Consider the following 23,682-nt stretch of genomic DNA (forward strand, 5'->3'; position numbering starts at 1 on the left):
GGTGGGTTGTCCCTTTGCTCTCTGCCCCACTCACTTCTACCCCCTGCAGGCTTCCGCCCCACTGTCACCTGCACTCCCAATTCTCAACCATCCACAGCCTCTGACCCTCTCCCCAACCCCCCTCAGTCTCTTCCTCTTTCCCCTATTCCCCGACCTCTGCTTATTCCCCACAAGCTCTCCCCAATCTCTGCCTCTTCCCGTCTCCCACCCTACCCCTTACTGTTAAACAATGCTTGAGCTGCTCCATCCTGCAGCACAGTATGTGGAAGCTCAGCCCTTGCCTGGCCATGCAGCAGTAGTGTCAGCACTGCTGACTGGATGGGCAGGGGAAGGAGTTTCCATGTACTAAGTGCCTGGGGGAGAGAGCCTGAACTGAAGCTGAGCTATGCTTGGCAGTGGGTGGGGGGGAAGCAAAAGCTTCAGAGGGGAAGTAGGGAGGGGGAGGGGGGAGCAGGAGGCTGCTGTGGGTCTGCTTCTAGCCCCAGCCCCAACCTGGTCTCAAGGCCAGAGTCAGACCCCTAGAAGCACCTGCTCCTCCCTCTACTTCACATGTGAATGTAAGACAAGGGGCTTTTTTTTACTCATGCTGATTGGGAGGTGGGGGCAGACCTTGCCTTATATTCAAGCAAGTATAGTAGTTAAAACTAAGACTCAGTAGCAGCAATATGGAAAAAAAATCTCAAGACAACTGAAAGTAAAATGAGAGAATTTTTAGACAGAGTATAGAAAGGAAACTAGGTAGATAAACAGGGAAAACACTGAAAAGAGCAGCTCTTGAATTGTTCTTGAAAGACATTACATGTGAAAGTACTAGTACAATTCCAGTAGTAGTAGAATTATACTAGATATTACACCTTTGTTTCAGTGAAGCAGTAGCCTTTACCTGTCAAAAGGAAGCCAAATGTTCCTCCTTAAGGTTTACCTCAACAAGCTAACCAGTACCAATTAAAACTACAGCTACCTTGCTTACAAGATAAATGCCTTTATTCCTCAGGGTAGACATAGCTTCAGGATATTAGAGACATTGGAACTTCTATTCTTCACACAGTTCTGTTGAGTATGTCTACACTAGGATGTTTTGCTAACTCTGGATGCATCTACACAAAACATTTACTGTGGAGTAACCTAACTGGCTCTGCAGTAAATGTTTTCCATCTACATGTGTGGCCCTGTTAGGCCACAGGAAACAAAATAATTAATTGCGCAGCAGGGTAGTACTTGTACATACAAGCACTAGCCTGATGCAGAGTTTTTTACTCCAGCACTGCACATGTAGATGCTGACACAGCTGGCTGGGGCATGAGGGTGTTTTAGTGCAGGGGCTGCCTGCAGCTAGCCTCTCACTGCCTCATGCCCCAGCCAGCCCCTCCACAGCACACTAAGCCAGGCTGGAGCAGTCCTGGGCTGGCAGGCTTACCCCCTGGATCCCCTGCCAGCCAGGGCTGCTCCATCTTGGCTCAACATGGTGTGGTCCTATGTATATATGTAAACATGGCACCTAGGAAAAATAAACTTCAGCACAATAAGCACCGAAGTTTATTGCTTTGCATTAATATGCACATGTAGACACACTCTTTACCAGTAGATTAATGGAAAATCAATTAAGAAAATAAGCTAAACACCTCCTGAGATTTCTCAGCTTTTATTAATCCAAATGGGATCAGATTAATCCAAATGGGACCTGATAATGCCTATCAGAGGGCACATCTACATGTGCATTAATGCACGTTTTCTAATGCACATTAAATTTAGTACCTTCAAGACAAGGTACTGAATTAACGCAGATTAGGCTGCGCTAATGTGTAGTAGCACATTTGCATGCTTTTTAGTGATGCTTATTGTGCAGTAGACTATTCTACTATGCATTAGCATAATATCACAGTTTTTTATGTGATGCTCTAAGGCACAGTAAACTAGTCTACTGTGCATTAAAGGGCACATATAGATGTACCCAGAAGGTACTCAGCACTTAGCAAGATCTGCCCCTAAAAACCCTTCCTTATTAGTTCTCGTTCAATAGCAATAACTGCAAGTAGAAGCATATCAATCTCGTTTCTCCCTTCATACCTTTTTTGTATGACATAGACATTTAACAAGAAGTTCAATTTATGAACAAAAGTCCCCTTAGCAGATAATATGATTACTTGCCTTCAGTATGATGCCCTGACTGAATTGTATCGAGCCACAAAATTGGACGAAAAAGGGATAAGCCATGTTTTCCTTTCGTAATTGGGCAAATAAGGTAAAAGACATGTCATCAGTTTCCAATAACTCAAGTACAATAAATGTTCATGTGGTTAAACATAAAAATATCTTACCAGGAATAATACTAGAAAATGAAACACTAGAAACTCTCTGGAAGAGATAATCATCCTTGTCATAACCTGTTATTTTAACAAAAAAGGCTTCATTTGGTGGAATGAAATCAGTAATGTTCCATATTCCATATGGTTTTCTATCAGGATAATATTTCACAGGGACAGTCTTGAGAAGATCCCCTGTGATGCTGAGAAGTTCAAGACGGTCCACTCTGGCTGGTAGGAAGATCCCTGTGGTATTCAGCAATGTATAGGTGGGTATCCCTAGGATAAATAGACATATGCAGTTATATTTATGAAACACAAGATTGAACCCTGCATATGGATATATCGCTAGTCATCTCAAATGTGCACAATTCTGCTTCAAGCTTTGTTTATTAGCTGTTAGGAAACTCACAGAATTGCTTTAAATGTTTACTGACAATTATAAAACATAGCTTTGTAATACAATGCACTTTAAGGTTTAAATTACTGATTTCCATCAAATGTTTATGACACCTTATTAACTTCCACCACCCACAAGAAATTAAATATTGTGTAGACTCCAAAAGGTAAAAGAAAAGGCCGGGGCTCTAAGCAATCGTATATTTTAAAATATGTCACATAAATTATAATATATCTTAGTCATGCCAAGATAGCACAGTATCATGGGGCACAAGAGCTGACTGATATCATACATGCATGGGTTCAAGGACAGAGTATTAAGCCAGTCAATGACGGTCTAAGCAGAAGGCTTATTAAAAGAATAGCATGAACTTTTATTTCTTTCCCATGGTCTGAGCATGCTACCTCCAAAAACCATTATACGTGATGGAAAGGGGCACAAACCAACCTTGCACTGGTCTGCTGGATGTCTTTTTGAACTCTAACGTTGGCTTTCTGGAAAAACCAGCTCGAAAATCAATAGTACTGAGACCTGTGATACGAACAGAGTGCCTTCCGCTGCTGGAAGTCTGAAAAAAATATTGAATGAAAATTGTAGGAGAGAGAAAACCCTGTGAAATGGGCACTAAGCTCACTCAAGCTTAACTATCACTAAAAAAAGGAGGCAAATCATGTGAGAAATGATAAATAATATATGATCCCTTAATAAAGCCTTGATTTTTGATAATGGGCCCTTATGATGTTAATGTTCCAGTGAAAAGTATGTTTTCTTCCAAAACAAAGACACCTCTCAAATTTTAATAATGAAACATGAAGACACCACAAGTACTGCATGCCCATGACTTAAATGAGTATCAAGTTTGCATGTAGAGCAGCAGGTATGAGTCAGAACTTCTCTGGCTTTTTCAACCAGAGTCTCTGTTGCAAGGTGAACAAGTAGTTATAGTCTTCCCAGCATTAGACTCCTCCCAGGCATTCTGGTTGAATCAGTCAGAATCCTCCTGGAACATTAGTGAGAACACTTCCTGGAGAAGTTCCCGCATTCTGTGAAAAGCTGCAGCATGAGGCCTTAAGTCATTTGACTCATGAGGCCTCAATCTCAACCTCCTGTCCTAGCCACTTCAGCTAAGTACAGATGTTCAAAAAGTCCCTAGCAGACAGCGCTCTAGTTATCACAGTTTACTTAAAGTGCTACAAGTTAGAGCACATTCCAACTGAACAGACATGTGCTGCTTGGTGGGGGGTGACTTGGTTCTTGCCTGCACTGGTCAAGGCTAGCAGGTAGTGGGGCACTCCAGTATGCCTCTCAGGAGACTGTCGGAGCAGCATCCCCCAGCTCAGCCCCTCCACCAGCTGGTGACTATCAGCAGCAGCTGGTGGAAAGGGAGCCATCCCCCCCACCCCAACTTACTAGCTAGGGTTTGGTGGGGAGCTGAACAGGGTCCCCATGGTGGGAAGGGGCTCCTTCCTTCCCACTGCCCGCCAAAGCCTCTTGATATTGGCAGCAAGCAGCAGCAGCCAGTTCCTGGCACAGTAAAACATGGGGATTTACCATGTTTAAAGTGCTTTATGTGCCATGAACATCCATTCTGTTATGCCTGCAAAGTATTTTCTGCATGCTTAAAGTGCATTACGTGCAAAATCTGTAACAAGCCTTTCAAGCTTTATCTAGTATCATTTGCATGCCTAAAAGAAAAGACTGCTCCTTGCAAAAGCATCCCAACTCTTGGTGTTAGCCTGCTGTATGGAAGTGTACAATCAAGCCCTGTAATGCTCTGTTGCTTGTAGAACTCTTATATATTTGAATAATGAAAAAATATATTAACAACTTCAGACAAAAATACAGAAAAATTATGGAAAGGGAGAGAAAAGGGTGTACTCTGCTAAGACTGTAATTGAATCTGCACAGTACTCCCCACCTTTCATGCAGGAAAAAATGCAATGACAACATAGAGGTTTTAATATAAACTCTCTATTCAATCAGATAATTCATTTGGATTTATAAATTTGGACAGCATAATTTGGTTTGAAATATATAAAATCGTAGACAAAGTAAAAAAAACAACTGCTTATGACTATTTTTAGTTGAGGCAGTTGTTTTTCAAAACTGGCTGCCAGGAGAATCAGCCAGTTAGGCACCATGACAAATTGGTGTCTGTCTTACTGAAACAGCCACTATTTATTTCAGTTAGTTAGCCTTTCACCCCAGAAAATCACTATGTAAAGTCTTTGTTATATAAACCAGCTGTTAACAATATCAAAGTATACAAAGAAATATTAAACAAAGTGCCAAATAATTCCTGTTATCGAGTGTTAATTGGTTGCTAAAAGGTCATTGGACAAATGCAGTGACAAAGTTTTCTTCTTAGTTTTATACATCTGTATAAAGAATTTATGGCGCGGTTAAAATTTTTGCAAGGCTTTTTTCCATTTTTCGTTGACTTCCGTAAAAAGTCTCTGCATACAAAAAATAGGCCAAGGATTAAAGTTGGGTGTACTACTCAGAGCAAAGAATATGAGTGAAAACTACTTCTGCTTGTGAGCTATCTAGAGATTTGGGTGCTTGTGAAATTATTACTAGAATAGTTTGATAGCATTTTGTCTTTATTATTAACAACCAGCATTTCAACCAGTAGTGCCTAAAGGCCATAATTACCAGTAGGGTCTCTTTCTACTATGCGTTGTGCAAACACACATCAGCAAATTTCAACCTGTGAGATCACTTTCAAACTACTTTCTTTGTCTATATACTCTTTATTTATTTATGATTTATGAAGGGTTACTTCAGTCACATAATATTTTTTCTGTTCTCTTATTGGATACTTTTAAATACAGGAGGAAAGAAAACAAGGCAGAGACAGCTGTAGGACTACTTCTGAGATCAAAATTTCATGCAAGCATATAGTTATACAAAAACACATTCAAAACATAAGTATAAAGTGAGTAATGAATACAGAGAAAGAATATATTTTACATATTAATTTACAAAGCATCATAATAGAGAACTCTGTGTTGTGTAGTTTGTTCCTATTCACACTATTTTTGCAAGTTACTATTAAGATGCAATTCTGTATTAAAAGTAGCTTTCAGAAGATGCATTCATTACATTTTTAATTTGTTCTGGAATGTTTTAGTACTCTACTTCATCTAACTACCTGGGTTTGGCTGTAAGGGAATAATAATAATGGCCATTTAAAAGCTCTGTTGTTCACAATAATTGCAAATCCCTCTGCTGAGTTCTTATTCTTTTTACTTCTTCTTTGGTTTCACATCATTTAACCTTAATCAACAGGGAAGTTTCGGCAACATCCTCCAACAGAAAAACTGCAACCACAGCCTTTTTGATTCACAATACTTGCCTTGTATCAACAAAACAGTACTTAAGGCTACCTCATTGCTGTCTCCTCCCCCCCATGGATTGCCTCCATCTCTGCCTGGCTGACAAGCCTTTTTATCTCAACAGGTCTGTAATTGTGTTAATTGCCTATAACTTGTCATGGGCAAGACCTAAAGAGTAATTATATACAATCACCCAGAAAAACTGCTTATTGTGTCCTAATACATAAAGATTATCACATTTTTCTAATCCACCCTGCTTAAACAGTACCTTTAAAGCAAAGTTTGTAACACTGGCTTCAGCTTTAGTCTTTACTGGAAGACTTCTGTGAACTACTTTGTACATTGATTTCTCTGCTTTATTGTGGGCCTGATTGCATCTTCTAAAACCAGTTTCAACGTGGAAAGCTACAGTGAAGAAGGAGTGCACAAATGCTGGGGCCCCTGCAAAAATGTTGGATCACAGCCAACATCCATCCTCAGTGTCCAGAAAAACAAAGCTGCTCTGGCAGCTCCATTTGGCAGCTTTTCCCCCTTGGATATGTGTACGGTGTACCTCCTTCAGCATAAGACACTACTCTTGACCAATACCGGATGCAGGATCCATGGGATTTATCTTCATGCCGTTCCTCCTTAGAAGGCTAGTGATGCTCCTCACACTTCATATACCTTTCACCAGGGCTGCAAGGTCTTTGTTTATAAAATATAAAGTGTACCCACTTACTTGGCACTCTGAGGGACAGCAAAATGGTGAGTAGCAGCAATGTGATGCAAGGTGTTTCAAATTACTGCAGCATGTGTTTTAAGATCATACCAGTCTATACACTGGGACCAGTCTATACACAGAAACAGCCCTGATTTAACTGTATCTAAATATATTTAGACAGTTAAACACAACTCCCTTGGGTGGCCATTTCTGAATCAATTTTAAAGTGCCTCCCATGTGTTATCAAATGAATAAAAAAACAGAATATACGGCTTTTAATCAGGTTTAAGAGTATCCATAAGGGTATTACACCAATTTAATAAAGGCCTGGTCATCTCTACACTTAAAAATTGAACTGGTATAAACATTTCAGCTAGGTACATTGTTATTTTACCCAAAAATAGCTATATCAATATGAACACAGTTATACTGGTATAACAGTTCATATACCATATAGTTATGCTCATTTTGAAAGGTAAACTATACCACTATAAAGGTATCATTATACAAGTTAGACACAGGGAAATGAAAGCTCTACTGGCACAGTTAGAGATATAATGTAAGATAGAAAAACCCTAATTCAATACAGAAAACAATATAATTAAAGCAGAGAAATTTCTGTGTGTAGAACTGGTCTTAGATTATTTAACAAGACAATGTGGGCCTGGAATAAGAAAAATAATGTACTTTCTTTTGTTTTATTTATTTTTTAATCTATTAGCTGATACATCTATTAAGTATTTAACATCCTCATCATCTAGCTCAATCTTTAGCATTTTTATATGCTATCTTTAAAGTTTTTTAAATATGACCTATAATAGGTGATAACAACTTTTAACAATTAAAATGTATTAACTAACGCATTTTAAAATAAAATGTCAAATGTTATTTTCCTCTTCTAGACAAAGTTTTAGGGTTATCATCAAATTTTATCTGCAAGTTTATTCTGTTTGTCTCAGTTTAAAGAATCATCTCATCTCACCTCGCATCCCCCTAGGGCCTCTCTAGTGTAATAAAAGGTTGACACACTTTTCTGTAGTTAGCTGATTCAGGTTCATTGAGGTTAAAAGTATTAGCCTGCATCTATTATAAGTTAACTATTGTAATTAGCTAACTCACTAATCCTAACTTAACTTTAACATCTTTTCTCAAGCTATATATATGCTTAGCTATCTACACAACTAGGTTAGATGTAGTGATTTATTGGCTTCAAATCATACTTTTAGTTTAACCAGTATAAGGGTCTGAGAGACCAGCCCCTATAGCAATTTCCTGGTGCTCCCTATGGATCCTTTTATTTGCCCACTACCCATTTCCCATTCTGCAAGTGCTGCTAAACAAGCAGATCTTAATTTTTCTCCAGTTCTAAATGTTTTAGGGTCCAATGCTGTAACTATGCATACAGTGATACTACTCACATAGCTACATTTACTCACATGTTTAAGGATTTAAAGTACCAAGCCATTTTTCCCATTATTGCTGTATTCAAAGAGCATTTGTATACATGTTCATTAAAAATATAGATCTCTGCCTTTGCTGTCCTCACCCCACCATATATAGAGGACCACCACATGGCAACTCCCTGCACATGCTTTTTTTGGCCTGAGAATTCCCAGCACACAACAGGAACAACACACTGTTCACTATGCTTTGCTCCTACTTATGAGAGAATGGTAAGCAGGCAGGATTTGACCTAAAACAACACACAGGAAACCCTCGCTATTCACAGATTCAGCATTCATGGTATCAAAAATTCACAAATGCCGTACCCACATCTTAAATACACTTACAGGAGCTCCTCGGGAGCTCTGCACTTGCCACCGCTGGGCTCTCGCCACCAGCGCTGGGCTCCCACTGTCACCAGTGCAGCCGTGCCCCCTCTCCCAGCCACCAGGGGCACTACATTTATGACGTTCATGAATGCAGTGCCGCATTCGTGGATTCGGCATTCGCGGGGATCTCAAGAACATATTCCCAGCAAATGGCAAGGGTCACCTGTACTTATTTTCCTATCACCTGGACAAAGTTTAATGATACTGCATTCAGAACAAGTTATTACACATAATGCACTAAGACAATAATTTACAGATAGATCTCCTCAGGTATATGTGGCTAGCAATGGTCAAAGGTGACTTAACTTCTGAATGGTCCCATGTATGTACATTTTATAAAACTGTTTCATTATAAAAAATAAATATATAATAATACCTTAACTGTCCACATCCCAGGTTCTGGATCTTTTACATTTACAACCTTTGCAGAATTATAGATATTTAGCAACTCATTCAAGCCAGATCCTTTTTTCATTTGTTTACCTAAAAGACATTTAAACACATAATTCTCTTAGTTTCTTCTACATACTGATATACTATTAATTGATATATCATTAAATTAGCTGGACCCTTTATGGTATTCCTAACACTCGCAAACCTCAGAAATTTGGAAATTTTTGGTCAGGTTCCTGAGTGATTTTAACTTTCGCACTCATTTGGAAACTTTAATAACTTCCCATGACCATGATAAAGAACAAAATAATCATTTAAAAAAATATGAAATCTCTGAAAATCTCAACGTAGATCTTTCAGCCCTTTCTCTAGATGACTAAAATAGGTCTTTTTCATGATACAGGACTCATCCCTTATGAATGCAATCCTGGAACAAGGACAAAAGATCCCATTCTCCATTATCAACATTTTAACAAATTTTATTTTCAGTGAGAAATGCATGCTTAAGAGTTGCTTACTCTCAAATCAGCCTTTTCCAATATACTTCAAAAATACTTTAAAGCTTCATGGAGAAGTTTTTCCTTTTGAAAAGGAAATACTGAAACAGACACTCATCTTGAATATTGCTGTGTAAATTCTAGTGAGGTTAATGGATTATTATGGAGATTTACATCAGTATGACAGACATCAGAATTAGATTAGAGATGTAAGATCTTTAGAGTTATATGAATTTCTTGTTTTCCTGCTTGTTCATAAACAAAAAAGTATGGAAAATTACGCATATTTTGGGTATAAACACAGGATATTCCCGTCTCCAGGACTACTGATATAGCAGCCTTCAGGCAAATTAAAATGTCAGCAAGTTAATTGAAAACATAAATGTACACAGCATTTATGAATGCTTAGCTATTAAGTCCACAGGAATCACTCAAAATGTGACTAAACTACTGACTAATTTTTTGAATATTTACTCTTGCTCTTTCCCCATAAACTGGTAAATGAGGTTTGAAAACAGTACAAAGAAGGTGTTTTAAAGCCTTCGTCAGGGAGTTGGGTGTTGGCTACAGCCAAGGCTGGGGACTTGGACTAGAGTGTGCCAATAAGTGTGCTGGAACCAAAGCTGGTGGTTCCTGGGTAGAGGGTCACCATATTTGGGGTCAAAAAGGAATTTTGTCTCATGGTCAGATTAGTACGGACTGTGGGGGGTTTTGCCTTCCTCTGTCGCGGGGGGCAAGGCCCTCTCCCCGGGACCTCTTGAACTTATATTGACATTTTATAGAAGCAGGACATTGGCTGCCCTGGTTCCCCTGCTTTACCTATGGCGGGTTAGGTGGTTAGGTCTGTGTTTTGTAAGGGTTGATGGTATCTTATGTAGAATTTAGATTATGGTTTTCATGGGATGGTTTGAATAAGGATGATCCTGTCTCAGGCAGGGGCTTGGACTAGAAGGCCTCTGGAGGTCCCTTCCAGCCTTACTCCTCTATGGGCACTTTTATACATGCTCCAACGTGTTCTGATTCAGAGCATACTTGAATAATCAAGTCTGCTGGAGTGTTCTAATCAGAACACTACTGCAGGCTGCAGCACCTCATGTATTCAGTGTCTGCCCATTTCAAAATGGTGGCAGGGGCACTTTAAGTACAGCTTTTCAGACAAGTTTTAGTAAAGTGCCTCTACCGCCATTTTGAAACATGGGACATTAAATATGTGAGCTGATATGGGAATTTTAATTTGAGCAGCTCCTGAGAGCTTCTTGAGCACATGTATATGTGCATTATGATTCTTTGACTTAGTGATGCTCTCACTGGAGTCAATACGAATTTTACCACTGGGCTAAATTTTGCTCAAAGCTGTCTCAGTAGACTTTCAGAGTGATACCACTCTGATCATTTCAGTACCAGTTTTTTGGTAGCATAACTTCTGTCAGGAGCCTGATGAAATACAATTCTTGACCTGCTGATACAGTTTTCTGCCTAAGTCCCTAGTATAGACACAGTTACCTCAGCAGAACTGAAGTCTGACCAGTAAAGCTTCTTCTGCTCTTGGGGGACAGTTTTTTTATACTAGCACAAAACACAGCTTTGCCATTAAAGCAGTGTCCCCATCAGTAGTGTTTTGCAAATACAGTATATCAGATATTGCTGATATACTATATTCTGTTCAAGCTGTTGCTTCAACACTTTGAAGATAAAAGAGCCCGTAGGAAGCAAGCAGCTCCCAAACCACCCAACCATGATATATACATTTGTAACCACTGCCACAGATCATGCAAATCTTGGATTGGACTATTCAGTTGTATGAGACACCACAAACCATCTACATAATAGGCTGCAATATCCACCATTTCCCATAGATGAAAGGATGCCAAGTAAGTATATCAGCATTCCTTTACCAGTACAGCTTTCCTAGTATAAACAATTATCTGGTTATTCTAGAACCATTGCCATGGAACTAAAGTATATTTAGTCCACTGATCTCTATGGGAGCAGGATGCAGTCTTTTTGCTTGGGGATTTTTGCAAAGGAGAGCTTTCCCCCCTCTCCCCTCCAAATGTGGAAAAATATCTCACCTAATGGATCTCGAATTTCAATTACTGGAGAAGGTCCACTCAATGACACCGTAACTTCTTTTAAACTGGGATCAAAAGGGATTTGCCAGTTGTTCACTGCCATACCCAAATGGTCTGTGGATAGAAGATGCACTTTGGAGGCCTGCACTGCTTCTTCTACCCACTTCAGCACCTAAAAGAGAAAACATCATTGATGTCACAAGACAGCCTATAACATTTTCCTGGTACCAGTTAATGCAAACTGGAGATCTTGCTTTTACTAATGACCTCATCACCATCAGCTGAGGCTGCCCTTGCTCCAGCCTCCAGCTCTGGGACCCTCCCCCCACCCTGGGCAGCACAGGGCCAGGGCTGGGGCCAGTGTTGGGCTGGAGGCACCGGCACTGGGCAATGACCCTAGACGTGGGGGGAAGGGATGAAAGCAGTGGGCCCCAGCCCTGGCCTCAGTCCAATCTTGGGCCCAGCTCAGCTCTGCTCCCTCCCAATCCCTGTGAGGTTCCAGCCCCAGCCCCACTCCCTGTCCCCCTGGCCCTTCCCCCTCCCTCCACCCCTTCCCCCGCAGACTTTCCTGCCGGGGGTGCGTGCGTGTACACACAGTAAGCCCCTCCCCACAAAAATGTCTCCCCCTGCCTATGCTGGCAGGTAACAAAGCCCTTTCTAGATTACATTTATCCCATTCTGGAGATTTAGGAGTTTTTTTAAGTGTCTAATAATCCAGCTGTGCTAATTAATATGGATGGTACAAACTACTTTGAAAACAAATCTTAGAATCAGCAGGATATGTCATGTCCACCCACAACATAATGTTCTCCCAGAGACACATTCTAGGAGAAAAAGCTCCTAGACCTTTGTTCAAAATAGCCAAGGTTAGCTGACTTGCAGGATGTACTGCAATGTGCAGTGTTTGGCATGTCCTATAGTTGAGAGGGGATTTTAATGTGGTTTTAAATGGGAAATAACCTTGTCAGGAAGACAGGAACCTAATTTTTGATTCAATTTGGGAATTTATGGCAGAGATGTGCAGAATGTTAGGGAAGCAACTCTTTCTCGATTTAGGGGAATACATCAATATAACTCTACTAATTCAAATTCATTATGCTTATGCCCAGAAAACTCTTCCATAAAGACAAAGGCAAACCTGCAAGTTATTAGACATAAGAATAAAGTTTTGCATGCAAGTAGTCTCATTGACCTTAAATTCCTCTGAAGCCAAATGATGAAGCTCACTTTTGATTACTTCAATACAACTGCCTGTGTGCACATAAAGTTAAGCATATGTGCAAGTGTTTGCAATACTGGGTCCAGTATTTATACAAGGGATTCTCTTAATGTTTCCTTTAATCTAGATAAATCTTCTTTACTGGTGTGTAACCTCATTAACTGTGGGATAAAAGGCTGGGAAATTTATTCATTTACTTTCCCATTTGAACACAAATACTTTCTTGTAATCATAACAAAAGGAAAATGTTAGCCTGCCAGTTAGCAAACAGATGTACAAACTCAGTGAACAAGCTTAGATTTGTGCATTGTTGTAGATATCTATACTCATAATTGGCTAATGTAATCATGTCCTAAGACATGTCATTCTATTGCGTAAAAGAATGTCTTAATATCACCTTTGATTCACCCTGGACCATAAAACAAATATCCCTTGAGGAGCTGAGGCTCTTCAGCCTTTGGCTTCTTTACCAAGGCATCTGACATGGGCACTGACTAGAGGTACCTATTATGAAGATCTGTTCAGGATGAAATGGGGCCTTGTTTCACAGAGAAGCCATATAGTAGCCAATGGACCAGCAAACACTCATGCACTAGATGGAAGAGACAATGGGCATGCAAATGTTGCAGGGTGTACATGCCTGCCATGGGTAGGTAGGTTTACTTTAGAGTAATTTAGGATCTCTCACCCCCTGCTGCCTGGCTGACAGGGAGCAAAACTGCTCCCAGTAATCCATCTACGCATGCCATACAGCATAGTAAGTAATTGCAAGTAAATTTGCTACTTGTATTTATATTTACAGGTAGCAAATTTACTCATGATTAGAGCAAATTACTGCACAGTGGACGCATCTACACAAGACGCTACATTGCTGTAGTGTTGGCAGGTATGAACTGTGATGCCAACACTCGTGCCAATACTCAAAACTCATTGCTACTGCACAGTAGGGTCAGAAATGACCTGTGTGCTGCCATAAATGTGCAGTAACAGTAGCACTTTAGCAAGTATTAAATGACTGTAGTAACAACTGAATAGTTGGGCACATGTGTAGACACGCCCAGTATACGTCTGTACATGTAGATGGTGACACTTACTGTGCAGTAATTTGCTCTAATCTCAAGTATGGCATCTCATGTAGATTCACCCAATGAAAAGCTGAAGGGCATTTCTGGGATAAATCAGGGCACTCATCTCCAAGTATGTCACAGCTACACACTGTATCCTCAGGCGGGGCTGTAATTTAGGTATATTAATCATAGACGGGGAAAGTGGCTCTATCAAACAAAACAAAGCAACCAACACCCAAATCTGAACTTTCAGTCAGAATTCCCAGTTTTTAACACAAGAAAAAGTTTAAATTTTCACATGCCTCTATCTCCTGCATATTTAAATCAAGAAACAACTATAGCTAAGGTACTTATATAACCCATCACTACCTGTCTCAGTAGCTCACAATCTTTTAAAATATTTTATCTCATTTTGCAGATGGAGAACTCTGGCACAGAAATACAAACTGATTTTCCAAAGTCACAAAGGAAGTCTAACACAGCAGGAAATTGAACCCAAGTCTTGCAAATCCTAACTGTGATTGCAGTTTTGTGCAATATATCCCAAACAAAAAGTGAGCAACTTGTAGGCTTTTGTGAAGGCAGACTAGCTGAAGTCACTGGCAACATGAAGAGTATGGGAAAAATTAGCAGGGAAAATAGATTAAGGGCATAGTAGGACATGTCTATTTTCTGGACAGCAATGTGAATTGTTAGGTGTTTAGTTTGAACAGCTAAACCTGTGAAGGTTCAACCAGTACATGCAGCTGTTAAAGTTCTGCACTTGCTGCTTATTGTTGACCAAACAAGCAGCAGACTACAATACAGAAGACAGAGCAGTGTCTCCTCCTTTAAACCAAAGTTTGGATTAACTGAGTAAACTAAACAGAAATCAACTCAATTTATGGAAATACAGCAGTTACCAGACAATGACAATTCTCATTTTAATAAGGTCAGCACTTCATTAGCTCCAAATTACTTCTCTGGCTACTACAGTGGTTCAGAAATACAGTTCATGGGCAGGGGGGAAGATAAAGGTTTACAATAAGACTTAGACATAAAGGGTGGATTTAGAGAGAGAATATGACAATGCACTGAAAGATAAAGTATCTGTGGAATGAAAATAGATTCAGCAAAGAAGAAGAAAATGTAGAAAAATCAAATGAAAATAAAGGCATTACTAGCATAAATGTATCAGTGCTTTATAAATTAATTCTTTTTCCTAGGTGTGTATTGGTGAAAAATTTTTACTCAAGGGGCATGTTTACATGGGACTCTTTACCGCACAGTAGAGCTAATTACTGCATAGTAAGCATCACCATCTACATGTGCTGATACTTACTGCACAGTAATTTCCTCTAATGCGCAGTTAATTTGCTACCTGAAAATGCAAGTAGAAAATTAACTGCTGAGTATTTGCTGTGCAGTACAGCAAGTGTAGACAGCTGACCAGGAGCAAATTTGCTCCTAGTCAGCCAGGCAGCAGGGGGTGGGAGATTGCTCCCTGCCCCACAGAAGCTACCAGAGTCCAGGTGGAGACAGTGCCCCCCTGCCCTAGCATCAGGGAGCTCCCAGCCCCTGCTCCACAATCAGGATTGCAAAGTGGGATCTGGGAACTCCCTGCACAGGGACAGCTCTCCACCCAGCCTGGAACTGGCTGCGACCTGCCCCTGAGTGGGACAGTTCCCAGTCAGCCCCAAGCTGCATGGGGAAGTCTGCATGTATAGCCTAGAGTTGGATGGGGACTGTCCCATTTTGGGCAGTCTCCAGTCAGCTTTGGGCTGCATGTGTAGACTTCCCCACACAGCCCGGGGCTGGCCAGGGTCTGTCAGTCAGTGGCAGGTCCCAGCCCCACAGCTTTTTTCCAGTCCCATGCCCCAATCAGGCAATTGAGGCATGGGACTTGGAAACAGCTGCAAAGGAGGGGCAGATCCCAGCTCCCAGCCCTGATCTACCAGTGGGGCAGCTAGCAGTGAGCCCCCAGCTGGGCAGGGAATCCCACACTGGAATCCTCACCCACCCAGCAGCTCCTAGAGGCAGGAAGCAGTGTCCCAGCCCCCAACAGGAGACAGCTGTCTCTTGGCCCCATGCTCCCTGCCATCTCCTGGGCTAACACCTGGGGAATCCTAGAGCTCCCCCGGCTGCTTCAGGGTACCAGCCCAGGGCCTGAGGGAGCAGGACCAGACTGCTCCCAGGAGCAGCAAATCTGCTCCCAATCCCTACTCATGCAGACAGTTGCCTAGGGTGGGTTTACTCTAAAGTAATTTACTCCAGAGTAAACCCACCCTGCAGCATTTGCGTGTGTAGACACACCCAAGCACTATCACCCCTCAGTCACCTGTTTGGTCAGCAAACCAGAGAAGAAGCCAGATGTAAAAAACATAGCCCCCAATGCCCAGTTTTAAAACTTCAGTCATAAAATTATATCAACTCCCTCTATAAACTGTTTTCTAGACAAGGTTCAGCTACCACCTGATAACACCCAGTAAACATTCTACAATGGTTCATTACTTTATTAGGCTAGAATCTAGCTCTACATTCAGTAAAGGGCACCTACTCAGATGTCCCATATTTTAAAGAAAATGTTGTTTATGCACCCAAGGGTTTGTAAATTCAAAGTTGCCTGGAACACACTGTGTTATCTAGGCCTCTTCATACAGAAAGTGATATGCATGCATTTGAAAGAAACACAAAAAAACAATGCCTTTAAGGACTTTTGGAAATGTTATAGTTGGAGGGTTTAAGGATTATATATTCCACTGTAATTCCCTCTGGCACGGCAGTAAATCTGGGACAAAATAATATAAAATGCACTGGGGCTGTAAAGCAAGAAGGAGATAACATTGTATGTATGAAATGGAATGCATCAACTACATAGTTACCAACGCACAATGGAAGACATATTGTTGGTGTAGTGGGAGGAGACAACTGGAATCAATTTTCTGGTTTGTTTTAATGAATCTAGAGGACAAAATTAGCTGTGCTCCCCTCTTAAGAGAAGGGAAGTTGATTTTTTTTCCACGCATTTGTCCTTCCCTATCTTCCCCTCCTTATAAATTAAACAAAGGCTTCCTGCAAAAACCTAGCTGAAAAGGTACTGGTTTAATATAAGGAATAAGAACCCATATGAGAATGGCCTTTAAAGAAGTTAAACTCAATTTTGATCAAGGCAAAAAAGAAAGCTATTGAAACCACTAAAAAAATCTGCATTTTAATACTTCTTTGGTTCGAAACATCTTAAAAACTCCCAAAGATTTTTTGTAAAACAAAAAGCATTCAATCCAGGTCAACGGTCGTTATAGTAATTTACACCATCTGAGTTAGCACACAGGGGGTACTCTGAACTAAAGTTCATAATAGCACTGAGCAATTTGCAAGTTTTCCAGGTCCTGCTGTTGCTGGACAGTTCAGAAGCAATGAAAACAATGACTTGGAGAAAAGGAATTTGAACATTTTCCAAGGTTCAGTTCGAGTCTGGGACAGAGGTTCACATCAGTTCTTGTACTTATTGATTTGTCCATTCCTAACAGAAACATTATCTACATGCTGTAGCCTTATAGTTATCTTGAAAACAATGGTTCCAATAGATTGCACACAGTGCTAGGAGCTGGGTTTATCTGAATTTAACAAAAGCATGTGTTATTTGATGTTAAGTCACAGGTGTAAAATGAAGAAATAATAATAATAATTATACACACACACGTTTTAATCATCAAGAATACAGAGACAAACTGACTGACAGCATCAATTCTTTCTTAGTTATTTAAAAAAGAAGCAGCATAATTTACACTGTACATTGTTGCAGAGGTTCAAACTGACAACCACTGAAGAAGGCACTTTTCTGATCATAAATTTCTGATAATTGATAAATGGCAAGAGACAGCTGATATTGGGTCTCTCTCAACGTATGTCTGTATTCCTGATGAATATAGTGAGCGTGCAATTTTTGAGACATCCCAGGCTAATTTTGTTCCATCTATTATCAAAGAAAGGAAGTTAGACTAAAGCCAGGCAGAAGGCAGGGTAAAAATGCCTCTTACAGACTAACTGAATCAGAGGTGCATAAGCTTTAGCAAGCAAGAGCTCACTTCAGATATTCCACCTGTTGAAATGGTTAGCTTATCCCCCTGCCTGAGTCCCTGAAATGCAGCTAAAAAGAAAAGTTCATTATACTGTGCAGTATTGTCACATGACGCAAAGTCTGATACAATGCTACTACACAGCAGTAACAAGCTCCTGTGCAATCAGCATCACCAAAAAGCCATTTGGGGATGCTACTGTGCTATAACTCCAGTAACTGGAGTTACTGCACAGTCATTTGGCACTTATGTATGCAAGGACTAAGTGACTGCACAGTAACAACTGTGCAGTCCATGTCTCATGTAGACATAGCCTATAACTGCAAGATTATCAGCATTATAAAAACCTAGAAGGAGTTATTTGGTTTCAGAAGTATGTATATACCTGTACATTACAGCATTGCTTTCTAAGATTGCCTTGTATGGCTCTATTTTCAGGTGTTGATAATTTTGCCAAATGTTACACAGTTTGGGATGAAAGAAACTGGGAGTAAGTACGGGCAAGGAGCTGTTGAGGGAAATGACCATGGCAAGGTATGAGGAAAGACTTGGCTATGGATGAGATTAGGATTTACTAAACAAGGGAACTAGAACTGGGATGAGAAGTCTGAGGAGTGGAGACTGAAACTGCCTAAGTGAGGAGAACAGAATTCGGATGAGAATCTGGAGCAAGGAACAGACAGAATTTACAAAAGGTCAGGTAGTAATACAAAGGGGTAGTATTTGAGGGGAACAGGCAGAAGAATCTGTCCCATCAGGGCACACTCATCTAGAACCTAGAATGAAACCCAAGCTTCCCAAGTCTCACCATTCATAGCATCATAGAACCATAGAAAATGAAGGTTGGAAGGGGCATCAGGAGGTCATCTAGTCCAACCCCCTGCTCAAAGCAGGACCAGCCACAACTAGATCATCTCAACCAAGGCTTTGTCTAGCTGAGTCTTAGAAATCTCCAAGGATGGAGATTCCACAGCCTCTCTGACTAACCTGTTCCAATGTTTTACTACCCTCCCAAGTGAGAAAATTATCCCTAATATCTAACTTAAACTTCCCTTGCTGCAAATTGAGACCATTGCTCCTTGTTCTGTCATCTGCCACCACTGAGAACAGTCCAGCTCCATCATCTTTGGAACCACCCTTCAGGTAGTTAAAGGCTGCTATTAAACCCCTCCTCTGTCTTCTCTTTTCCAAACGAAATTAGCCCAGTTCCCTCAGCCTCTCCTCAGAAGTCATATGCCCCAGCCCCCTAAACCATTTCTGTTGCCCTCCACTGGATTTTCTCCAATTTGTCTACATCCCTTCTATAGTGGGGGGGCCCAGAACTGGACACGGGATTCCAGACGTGGCCTTACCAGTGCTGAATAGAAGGAGCAAATTCCTCTGTTGTGGGCAAATATCTGTGAATCCCACTGGCATAATACCTCACCCTACTCAAGTGCTGGGTCACAGAACAGTAGTATGCTATCATCCTCTAGCAGTTACTGTATTAGCTAAAGTGATAAAGACTGCTCTGGAAATACAACAAGCTCTGGACCCAGTTGATGAACCATGTGAGTGTCAGCATGATGCTACATGATGGAATTTTAAGATTTTTTTAAATTTGCTTTTTTTTTTAAAGTGTAATACACTACACATAGAAATACTACCTAAGTAACACTATTGGGGTTACAACCCATGAAACCTTATTGTGGTGACCTGTGAGTAAATGTTAAGATGAAATTATGTCATGATTGCAGAAGGTGCAAGGCATATGGTGAATAAGGCAGGAAACTTAGAAAGAGAACGAATGAGCTCATAGCTGAGGTAGCTGAATGCTGTCTTTGGAAATCTGATTCCATGCCCAAGATCTGGAGAAAAAAAATACCAAACAGTTTCTCACTGCATAAGTGCAATCCCATCTGTGGTAAATGAGGCAGGGATTCAGAGGATGGAATACATGATTATGCACTATAAATCCAACATAAAGAGGGAGTAAGTTAAGGTCACACCAGCAATTTCTACTCCTGAATTTCCTGACCTTCGAATGGTTAATTTTAAAACTTGAATATGGTTATTATACTACACATTGTAAATAATGTTATAGTTTATATAGAAGTGACATAATTTTCACATGCACTATTTTATGTCCTGACAGTTTATATTAATATATACTTTATAGCACAAGCATTGTTCTTAAAGGATAATCAAGACTTGAGCTTTCTGCATAGGACATCTGGAGAAACTATAATTAAGCAATGAAATAGTTAACTTAAAAATTCTTTTTGCTTGTACTGTTTGAGAAACTTTCTTGTGACTTAGAATAAACAAATGGGAATAGAGTCCATGCTCCATATATTTTCCAGGTTTCAGTACACATTCCAGTGGATGACCTGACAATGGGATATGTTGCAAGAAAAAAATCCCTGCAGAAATGCTGTAAATTATTTCTGAATCTAACCTCCCCTTCTCCAATAATATTCATCAAGTCACATTTTGACAAAATTACAACTGATCTAGTAAGGATCCTAAAAGGTAAAGGAAAAAAATCTACTTCAAACAGAGCAATTGCAAAATATTTAGGAAGAAAGTATGGGTGAGGGTATCCCAAAATCACTGCCTATACTTTGGAAACTTAAAAAGAAATCATACTAGTAAGTTATTGCCAGCACAGCTGGATTATCTGTTGGCTTAAATTTTCAGACTTGAATTTGAAAACTCTCAATATATACATGTTTGGAAACTGAAGTTGTGTCTGCACTAAAACAGAGTCCCTGTTTGTTCTTTATTAGTGCACTCTATTTCTAATACAACTGGATTATTAACAAGGTATGTATTTTGTAATTTAAGTCAAATTATGTATTTGTTTATCCCTTTTCATATATTGTCATGAGCAATAATGGTTTTGAAGGCCACATGCTGCCATCAGGGACTTGTGTGCAATTCTAGAACCTTTAGCCAGCTTGTTCAGAGCTCACTAACCTGGGTGCTACTAAATAATTCAGGCCTATCTAGGCACTTATATGATGCCCATTACCACATTATCTTACCCCTGCAGTCATTAGCAAAGTGCTGGGCAAACATAGCTCCACAAGTGGAAATTAATGTAAAATCTGTGTAAGGCTGCGGGTGGCGTGGGAGCCCCCAGGCATCCACAGAGCCTGTCACCTTACTATAGAAGCAAACCAGTCGTAACTTGCTCTTGGTGAATCTATGCTGTTTGTGATCAACTTGTTCTTCTCTAGATGCTCTACAAAAGGTTCCTTGAGGACCTGCTCCATGATCTTTCCATGTATCAAGGTCAGGCTGGCTGGTCTGTAATTCTTTCTTTCCTTAAAGATAGGCACTATATTTGCCCTTTTTCAATCATCCAGTATCTCGTCTAACCTCCACAAGTCCTCAAAAATAATAACTAATGGCTTTGACTTACCTAAGCCAATTCTTTCAGTACCCTCTGGCCCTGCCCCTTTGAAAACATTTAGCTTATCTATTCAATCTATAACCTGTTCCTTTACTGCTGTAGGCTGTTTGTCCCCTTTCCTGTCTTTGCTGGACACTGCACTCACCATCTGCCTTTATTTTTGAAGGCTGAAGTAAAAAAGGCTTTAAATACTTTAGCTTTCTCTGTGTCGTCTGTAATCAGATTGCCTTCTGTATTTCACAAGGACCCTGTGGTTTCTTTGGTCTTCCTCTTAACATACTTATAGAATCCTTTCTTATTGCCTTTTATGTCTCTTGCCAGTTGCATCTCAAAACAGTGCTTTGGCCTTCCTAATTTTCTCCCTGCACGCCCATGCAAGACTCTTAGGGTCATGTTGCATGCTACGCTTAGACCATACTAAGAGCACCTAGAATACGAATCTGCTGGTTAAAATTCTTTGAAACTCATTAACTTGTGCTAAGTCCCTTCTGAGCATCTCAACATTATGCCATTTCACATAACTGTTAACTGTGGGCTTTGCTACCTAGCTTGTGTTAGGGTAACTGCAATCTGCTCCACAGAGATAAAATGGACAATTTTCAGTCCTTCAGCATCCCAAGATGCACTACTTCCAGCTCCCTACCCCCACCACCCATCCTGGCTCCTAGCCACACCCCTACTCACCAGCCCTCTAGTGGCTAGTCAGAGCTGTGCAGGCAAGAAATAATCTTGAATATATGATGGTTTACAGCACATTCCAACTTTAACACTGCTTAACATTCCACAAATTTAGTATGGTCTCAGGGCCTTGCTACATGTTGCATTTTGAACTACGCAAATAGTGTTAGTGGTAGCTCAAGTTTGGAGCAGTTACAACTTAAGGATAAAAACCTTCTCTGACTCCCCCTCCACCTGCACAATTGCGACTTACCATGAGAGAGCTGATGAGCAGGGGTGCTAGGAGCTACAGCTGTGAGTTGCCACTACACAGCTGGTAAGCCAGGACAGGCTACTATCCCTGCTGTAGGTGGGGAGTGTGAGAGAAGGGGGGCAAGAAAATGAAGTTGAGAGGTGGAGAGTTAATGGGATGGGGGTGGGTAATGAGATGGGAGGCGGAAAGGAAATAGAGGTCGGGGAAGGGTAGTAAAATGAAGTTAGCCAGCCACAGAAGCATAAGAAAAAAAGTTTAAAAAAAAAGAATTTAAAAAGAAATACAGAGGAAGTAAATTTTTTAAAGTCTCATGTTTGAATAAATTGGGATTTGGGATTGGGCTGCGTGGGGCGTGGATCATGCATCCTGGAGTGGCTAGTAAGTGGGTGTGGTGAGGGAAGGTGTTTTTGGGGAAGCTACTTGCCCTTGCCCCAGGAAGGAAACCCCAGCTCACTGGGACCTGACAATACCTTTTTCCCCACCCCACCACCTCTAGACTCTACTCCTAGACCCATTCATGACTGGTGACCTACCTAATTGGCGTGTGTTCTTCAGGGTGTTTGCATGGGGTTGCACCCCTGGGGGTGGGAGGGTCACACCCCTGGGGTGGGAGTGGGAGTTGGCTTAGTGCCAATACCACCCTCTGGAGAGTAGAATTCAGTGGAAAGTTTGTCCACACAACAGGATGGGGAGGGAGAGGATGCTGCATCCTGGGATGCTGGAGGACTGCAAGTTGGGCATTTCATCTGTGGGGAGTAGCCACCTATTCATGGAACATGAACTGGATACCACAGATCAGAGATAAACCTGCCCCAGAGTGGCATAACTTTAAGACACCAAAAAAATGCTTAAAACTAGCTTCAGGTGTTAATGTGTGGACAATTCAAGGGTTAAGAGCTCCAGGAGCCACCTAAAATCAATGTGTAACAAGGCCCTGTGTGTAATTTCACCCTATTGTACTCTCCCTAGTAATATGCCCAAGTTGCCACTTTTTGTGGGAGTTTTGACTAAGCAAGTATTTCTCCAAGTGGGGATGTAGGGATATGCAATAAGTTTTTAGAAGGTGCATGAAAGAAAGGAATGAGAAAGAAGGAGGAACAAAGGTTAAGTGTATATGGAGTAGTAATAAAATAACTCTACAATTTCCCTTGTGCTGTTGGTAAAGTTACTGTGTGATTGTATTAATAAAAGAATACATTTTTTCCCCATAACATGGAGTCACAGAGTACACAACTATATAATAAACTTTAAAAAGAGAAATATGGAACAAAACATCTGAGAACCCCTGGACTAAGTGGAATGGAACTATCTGAGGGAGTGAAACACTTTCCAGACATGCACAAAAGCCAACAGGGTCTTTTAGTCACTTAAAGTCTGAGTGGATACTAGGGGCCTTGTTATACCTCACACTGTGAGCGGCACAAATGTTGAATGGTGTTAGTGCTAGCTCGGGTTTAGAGCAGTCACACTTC

The 23,682-nt window shown here is 40.7% G+C and overlaps 1 protein-coding gene across 2 annotated transcripts in view; it reads right to left on the minus strand.

Moving 5' to 3' along the window:
• The window catches only part of HMCN1 (hemicentin 1), a 451,483-nt gene that overhangs the window by 309,203 nt on the left and 118,598 nt on the right, over positions 1-23,682 (minus strand). For both annotated transcript variants that reach the window (XM_019501224.1, XM_019501215.1), the window contains exons 5-8: positions 11,539-11,710; positions 8,953-9,059; positions 3,151-3,271; positions 2,319-2,582 (exon numbers count right to left, since the gene is read on the minus strand). In XM_019501224.1, the coding sequence (XP_019356769.1) occupies positions 2,319-2,582; positions 3,151-3,271; positions 8,953-9,059; positions 11,539-11,710 (664 nt within the window). The remainder of the gene's footprint in view (positions 1-2,318; positions 2,583-3,150; positions 3,272-8,952; positions 9,060-11,538; positions 11,711-23,682) is intronic.

Source organism: Gavialis gangeticus, unplaced genomic scaffold (genome assembly GCF_001723915.1).
Source record: "Gavialis gangeticus isolate Ggan-Ray unplaced genomic scaffold, GavGan_comp1, whole genome shotgun sequence".
NCBI classification, from domain to species: Eukaryota; Metazoa; Chordata; order Crocodylia; family Gavialidae; genus Gavialis; species Gavialis gangeticus.